Raw genomic sequence first — 7,810 nt, forward strand, 5'->3', positions numbered from 1 at the left:
GCCTTGGCCCCGGGCGGGTGGGCGGTCGCTGGTTCTGGACGGATTTTGATCTTTGTTCTCCCTGGCCTGGCTCCCTTTCCTGGTCTCTTCTCCTGCTGGGCCGGGTTATTGGGAGATTGTTTTCCAGGTTAGTTTTACACAAAGGAAGTGTTTCTGCACCTTAGTGCTCCCTCCCCTTTCCCAAGCCCTCTACCTTCTGATTGCCAGGCATATCGCCTAGTCTCTGTTTGGACCCTTGCCCTCTCCAGCTGGGGGATGATTTCAAGTTGGCTGTTTCTCATCAGTCAGTCAGGCTGCAGGCTTCCGCCTCAGTCTTGCCAGCGTGGGGCATGTGGTGTCAGTAAGTAGAGGCCACAGCACCACACCTGAGAGGATGAGAAGGGTGGCAGTGGCTGAGAAAGGTTGGGCTTGGGGATTCAGGATGCTAGGTACTTATGAAATATCCCAGAAAACATCTTTATGACTGTTTTTAATTGCTGCCTTCTTCCTCCCCCTCCAACCCTTTCAATACCTCTCCTGTTTTAGTCAGCCTTCCACCTATAGATCTGTGATGTGTTTTCATTAAGATTCCCACAAATGTTAGGCTTGACCCCCCCAACATTGGTTCATTTCCTGAACTCAGGAAGTTGCCAAGGGTTTGATTAGGGGAAATCTGTTTTGAGTAAGTACCTGGATGTGTGTCCAGAGTGTCCAGAACCTCCTAGCTCTGCCAGAGGATGACTTGTTCCCTGCTGTGATTCATATTTGAGTGGCTAATTGAAGAAAGAAGGTGAAGAAGTGGAGGAGGGGAGGGAATGTCTCCTTAAGGACATAAACTATTATTTTTAGTTCTTTTAATGATGATTATAGGACAATGTGGTGTAGTGGAAAGTGCCCTGGATTAAAAGTCTGCAGACAAGTATTTTTACTTAGCTTTGCAGTTGTGTGACCCTGGATAAGTTATTTTCTCTATGTGGTTTTCACTTTACTCATTTTCAACCAATTAATTGGGGCTATCACCTATAAAAACCTTTCTAGCTCCAAGGTTCTATGATGAACAAACCACCAGTATTATATTTGGAACCATGGGGTTTCTTTAAGAAGATATACTGGCTCTCTTCTTCTTCTTTTTGTCTAGAGAACCTGTAAACTTTTCTCCATTTAGAGGACAAACATAGATTGGAAATAAACTTTTCCCACTTTCCCACCCCACCCTTTCAGGCTTGTCTTCTGCTTCTGGGGAAGGAGGATTGAACTGCATTTTCATGTTCCTGCCTCATTTTTTTTGGTCTTTTTTCTTAGGGTTAGAAGTTGGACTTTTGATGATGTTTGACCCAGCGGCAGCAATAGCAGGCAACGTGATTTTAAAGTTGAGCTCAGCTTCTGTTTTTTCCATCTTGTAATCACAAAAAGCATCTGGACCAGGAATTCCAATCATGTCTGTGATGGTGGTGAGAAAGAAGGTGACACGGAAGTGGGAGAAACTCCCAGGCAGGAACACCTTCTGCTGCGATGGCCGTGTCATGATGGCCCGGCAAAAGGGCATCTTCTACTTGACCCTTTTCCTCATCCTGGGGACATGTACACTCTTCTTTGCCTTCGAGTAAGTTTCCATTGAGTAGAGTCACCTGACAATGATTACTCTGAATCTAGGGGAAGAACCTTCTTTCTGGGAAGTTTGTGGGTGGTCCTTGGATGGTTGTCACTGTCCTCTTGAGCAGTGTCTATAGATCATGTCAACTGAATTCATTGCTTTATGCTTATAGCAGAGTATGTGTTGCGTAAAAAGACCCAGACCTTTGATACCAATATTATAGCACTGACTTGGGGCTACTCCTGACACCCTTGGGAAATAAAATAACTTGTTTTTATTCCTTCCTCCCCTTTTCAGTGGTCTCCTTAGATTCTTAGCGACAGGCTGCCTCTTCCCCACTCCTCTCAAGTCCAGGGGCACCCCTTGTGGTCATAACTCCACCCCACCATAGTCACCTATTCTGTTATTCTGGGTCCTATGTACTTTAGGGATTAGCTCTCAGCTAGCTATTAAATTGAAAAGGCAACTGAATTGGGAACCTGCAGATTGGTTCCAGCCTCATCTATGCTACAGACTAGCTGTGTGTGTGGCACATATGTGCTTATTAACTGTGAGTTGTTCTTTTATTTACTTAAAATCATGCAACATAACCCTCTATTTTGTGTGTGCTTGATACCAGCCTTGGAGTTATTTTTTTTCTGTGGTATAATAGCCAATCCTAGAGCCACTGTTCTGTGTAGGGCACCTGCTAGGGAGGTGGCTAGTTGGATTCTAGGATGCTGTGACATCGCCGCTGGTTGTTCTGAGAATGCTATGCACTCTGGGGATGGGAGCAATGCTAATTGGTCTGGGGTTATTATGAGAAGAGCCTTGAGGAGCCAAGAAGTGTGTGTAGACTGTGAGCCACACCTAACTTGAGCCTGCACTCATGTACATGTAGTTCATGTACATGAGTGACCTGGAACTGGAGTTTTCAGGCTGCAGCATAGCCGTGGCAGGGAAGACAGGGCTCTTTGGCCAGCCTTTGTGGGTAATTAAAATGAGCTCTGGTCTCTTGGGGCTCATTTTTGTCTTTCTTCTGTAAGAGCTTCAGGCTTTTCCAGTGCATCAAGAGTGATTTTTTTGAGCTGCTTTGCTAAACTTCTTGATGGTTGCAGCTGGCTTGAGTAACAGCAGGGGGAGGAAGGGGACCCAGTTTATAACAGGGCTAGGAAAGTAAGGTCAGAAGAGCTCTTTGTCAAAGGCACTTTTGCTGCTGTTGCTGTGGACTTTGTGAAGTATTTGGCAGAGTCAGGCAGTTTGGCCATGGCTTCTTAGCTGCTTTCCAGTCTGAGTCTCATGGCTGAGTGTGTGTGTTTGTGTGTGTGTGTGTGTGTGTTTGTGTACTTGTGTGAGGTACAAGTGAGTATGTGCAGCCAGGCAGGCATATGCATAACATCAAAATAATCTCCCCCTCCCCCCCGCCTCTCTTGACCCATCTCTTCAAGTTTTCTCTTTTTTTTTTGTTAATCCTCACCCAAGGATATTTTTTTCCATTGATTTTTTGAGAGTGGAAAGGAGGAGTAGAGACAGAGAGAGGAACATTGATGTGAGAGAGACACATCTATTGTTTGCCTCCCGCACGGCCCTAGTCGGGGCCAGGGATAGAGCCTGCAACTGAGGTACGTGCTCTTGAGCAGAATCGAACCCGAGACATTTCAGTCCATGGGTTGACACTCTATCCACTGAGCCAAACCAGCCAGGGCTCTCCAAGTTTTCTTTGCTTTATTCCTGCCTTGCTTCTTTTTGGAAGTGCAGAGCTGAACTCTGGTCTCTATTATCCTCCCTGTCTTGTGCGTCATCCCTGTGAAATCATTAGCTCTTTTTGCCCCTACTCCCACCCCCTGCCTTGGGGTTAATTTGTTGTGATTGAAACCATGAGATTTGTTTCCTGACCCTGAGTGAGCTGATAATTCTGGGCCCAGGAAACCTCTGGTCTGACTGGCTGGGGGGGAGGATTTGAAATTTGGAGCTATTGGTGTTTGGTCCTTTTTGTATCTGGGATCCAGACAGAGTCTGATTTGGGTCTGTACCACTTAGACCCAAAGGCTTCTGAAGAAAACTGCCTGTGGGATGAGCTTATAATTAGCCAAGTTACAGTTTGACAGAGGCAGGTTATATTTTCTACCAAATGACTTTTCCCCCCAAGTTATTTCTCACACTTTGTCCTCAGATATGAAGGGTGAGGTTGTTTGTAAACTGCTCAGAGTTCCAGATGTCTGTGCAATAGAGTAAATATTTTTTAGGGCAGGGCTGGGGAAGGGAGATGGGGGGAGGAGAAGGAAGTAAATATATTAGCTGAGGAATGGAATGAGGAAGTATAACTCTGACCAAAGGGGAGAGGACCCTGGTGATGAATCCTTTTCACTGAGAATGGTGGAATCTGTGTTTGTGAATGTGTGTGTGTGTGTGTGTGTGTGTGTGTGTGTGTGTGTGTGTGATATATATAGACATACAGACACACAGATACTCTACATGCTGACTGCCTTGTGCCTTGCCAATGACAGACTATACAAAGGAAACCAGCATGTCTCTGAATAATGGAGTCACTTTCTGGTCAACCTTTTTCTTTGAAGTCTGTAATTTACTACCAAGCACACAGTGGGGGAGAGGGTCTGGGGGGTAAAACATGGGCTCCTTCGATAGTATTAGAGCTTAGGGAGACCTCAGAAAGTCAGCTGATCAAGCTAGGTGAGGGTGACAAAGGGCTGGTTATTTTCATCAGTTTGTCCAGAAGCATAGACATCACTTCCTCTGGCTGCTGCATTTTTGCCTTGGGGAAGAGAGCCCAGATCCCGATGCGTATCTGGATCTGCATTTTAGTAATAGGGTCTCGCTTGCAGCAGGTGCTTAGGAACAAGTGTGAGTTGATTTATAGCTGCCTATGGCACAGCCCTGGGTCAGCCAGATGGCTTGAGAAATCTGGTCAGGCATATGTGTGCCCCTTGATGAAAAACGTGCAGTGCTAGTAGTGCCAATGGAAATAGTTTTATTTTTGGATTTTGCCTTTACATGTTTAGACTTCTCAAAGGAGGGACCTATACTTTTTAGTGGACAGACAGTAGGTTGAAGACATAGAATGAAAAGAGATTGTTCATTCAGTAGCTAGTTAGCTCTGTATTGTTCAAAGTGTTTCTAAAGAAGCCAGGTGATCATTTCTCAGGGCTGCTGTCACAGAGTGGGTTTTTGCCCGGAATGGGAAATTGGGCTAGATTGTCTATAAGCCTCTCGCAACTCTGAGAATCTGAAATTCTGTAGAACTTTTGTGGCTGTCTGTAAGAGTCAAATATAGAAAAGGAGAGGCTAGAAGATTACAGGTAGGTAGTGTATTTAAATATGTTTATGTATTCAAGTATAATTGTATCCATGGTAAATGTATTTGAATTTAAAGCAGAATGAAAATTGTACAGCGCTTAAAAAAAGGATTTCCTGATTTATTCTCAGGGTGAGCTATCTAGGCAATGTGAGTGAGTCTGCCAGTTTCAGCTTTGAGCACATGAACCCTTCTCCGTCCTTTCTGCCCAAACTCTGTCCCGCTTGTGTGATGAACACATAGCAACTAACATGGCTGGGAATGTCAGAATGCTATAGTACAGGGGTCCTCAAACTATGGCCCGTGGGCCACATGCAAATACAAATATTGTATTTGTTCCCATTTTGTTTTTTTTTACTTCAAAATAAGATATGTGCAGTGTGCATAGGAATTTGTTCATAGTTTTTTTTTTAAACTATAGTCCGGCCCTCCAATGGTCTGAGGGACAGTGAACTGGCCCCCTTTTTAAAAAGTTTGAGGACACCTGCTATAGAATGACACTGACAACCTGTGAGCTTTCCAGCTACTGAAAGGCAATTGTGGTATTTAGTTAATCTCCATTTCATGATAAAGCTTGGAGAAAGAACTGAGTGCACTGTTTTTTGGAACTGGCTTCCTAACTGCCTTTTTAAAAAATATTTTAATTGATTTCAGAGATGAAAGAAGAGGGAGAGAGAGATAGAAACATCAATGACGAGAGAGAATCATTGATTGCTGCTTCCTGCACATCCCACACTAGGGATCAAGCCTGAAACCCGGGCATGTGCCCTGACCAGGAATTGAACCGTGACCTCCTGGTTCATAGGTTGACGCTCAACAACTGAGCCACACCAGCTGTTCCCTAGCTGCCTCTTTTAACTTTGTAACCAGATTGCTAGTGGGGTCAAGGTCCCAAGACATCTCTGTGGCAAGAATAATTGTATGACTCTTGACCACTGAAGTAGATGCAGTTTGCTACTATGATTAGTGCATATGCCTCACTTTGCTATAAATCAGTGGTTCTCAACCTGTGGATCGCAACCCCTTTGGGGGTCGAACGACCTTTTCACAGGGGTCGCCTAAGACCATCATAAAACACATATATAATTACATATTGTTTTTGTCATTAATCACTATGCTTTAATTACATTCAATTTGTAACAATGAAATTGGGGGTCACCACAACACGAGGAACTGTATTAAAGGGTTGTGGCATTAGGAAGGTTGAGAACCACTGCTGTAAATAGAAGAAATCATATCAAGGCTATCAAATCTCATTGGACTGACCCACATGGGTGCTTGTGATATACAGAGGAGTCACTGAATTAGATGAACTGAAAAATGCTTTGTAGCACTGCCTAGTAATTGTCCCACTTTTAGCCTCTTACAACTCTACCTCTTGTTCACGTTTGAGTCTTCCTTTATGAAATCTTTCTAGTAATTTCTGCATTCATGGGACTAATTGTACATACCACTCATTTAACACATAATCATATGACATTTCTTACATTTCTGATTTCTATGGTCATTGCACTTTGAGCTCTTTCAATGTCAGGGACTATTTCCTGTGTCTGTGGCCCCGACAGTGTTGGTGGTCAATTAATGTTGCAGAATGAATACATCCTGGATGCAATTAAAATGTACCAGTCTTTTTTTAATATATTTTATTGATTTTTTTTTTTTTTACAGAGAGGAAGGGAGAAGGAGAGGGATAGAGAGTTAGAAACATCAATGAGAGAGAAACATCGACCAGCTGCCTCCTGCACACTCCCCACTGGGGATGTGCCTGCAACCAAGGTACATGCCCTTGACCGGAATCGAACCTGGGACCCTTCAGTTCGCAGGCCGATGCTCTATCCACTGAGCCAAACCGGTCAGGGCAAAATGTACCAGTCTTGACTTACAGAATCCTATATAATAAAACCCTAATATGCAAATTGACCTAACAGCGGAACAACGGTTGCACTGACCACCAGGGGGCAGACGCTCAATGCAGGAGCTGCCCCTGGTGGTCAGTGTGCTCCCACAGTGGGAATGCTGCTTAGCCAGAAGCCAGGCTCATGGCTAGCGAGCGCAGCAGCAGTGGCAGTGGTGGGAGCCTCTTCTGCTCCACTGCAGGCAGGCAGTAAGGAGTGAAGGGTCCCAGACTGAGAGAGTCCTGGACTGCGGGAGGGATGTCCGCCTGCCGGCTTAGGCCAGATCCCCCTGAGGGGTCCCAGACTGCGAGAGCGTGCAGGCTGGGCTGAGGGACCCCCCCCCTCCCCAGTGCACAAACCTTGTGCATCGGGAGTCTAGTCATAGAATAATAGAGCTGGAAAGGACTTTGGAGACTATGCCCATTCTTTTGCAGGTGAGGAAACAAGGCCCACAGAAGTGAGATTTCCTCATCAAGATCAGTTGGCCAGCCACTGCCTTTATATGACATTACCTTTCATCTCATTGTTAGCTTTTGAATATGGAGTCCTGAAGATGTTCAGATTGCTAAAGCTGTACATAGGGCCGAATGCTAGACCAGCATATTCTGGGTTCTTGGTAGCTAGTGTTTGTTACCTAGTGGCATCTAGGCTATTTGGGCTTCCCCAGCTCACGCTCCTAGAAAATGAAGGCATCTTTGTGGAACACTGATAGCATGCTGGCACGGTATTCTGATAGACTTGCAAGAAGAACGGGGAAGCCCATCTCTAAGGTGAACCTAGAAAGTAAGTTTAGTGAGTTATGAGGGATTTTACTGCTATGGCCAGGATGAGGAGGGCTCAGAGCAAAATTCATACTTTGCTACTCTGTGGGTGAACCCGATGAAAGGAGCACCATGTCCCTGAGGGCAGATGGAAGAGAAAAGGCAAAAACACAAATGTACCAGGTTTGAGGAGACACAGGACTATGCAGACTAAAGCCAGACTCTCATGTGACAGAATATCTGTGCTTATAGTGCAAGGTCTGGGTTCCTGAAGTTCATTTTGTAAGAT

The 7,810-nt window shown here is 44.9% G+C and overlaps 1 protein-coding gene across 2 annotated transcripts in view; it reads left to right on the forward strand.

Moving 5' to 3' along the window:
- Window positions 1-7,810, forward strand: part of ZDHHC9 (zinc finger, DHHC-type containing 9) — a 30,308-nt gene that overhangs the window by 393 nt on the left and 22,105 nt on the right. The window contains exon 2 of one of the 2 annotated variants that reach the window (XM_006754641.2): window positions 1,282-1,582. In XM_006754641.2, the coding sequence (XP_006754704.1) occupies window positions 1,416-1,582 (167 nt within the window). In that variant the 5' untranslated portion in view covers window positions 1,282-1,415. Of the gene's footprint in view, window positions 1-1,281; window positions 1,583-7,810 lie in introns of those variants that run through there. The other variant, XM_015570861.1, reaches the window with a different exon arrangement.

This window comes from Myotis davidii, unplaced genomic scaffold, assembly GCF_000327345.1.
Source record: "Myotis davidii unplaced genomic scaffold, ASM32734v1 scaffold913, whole genome shotgun sequence".
NCBI lineage: Eukaryota > Metazoa > Chordata > Mammalia > Chiroptera > Vespertilionidae > Myotis > Myotis davidii.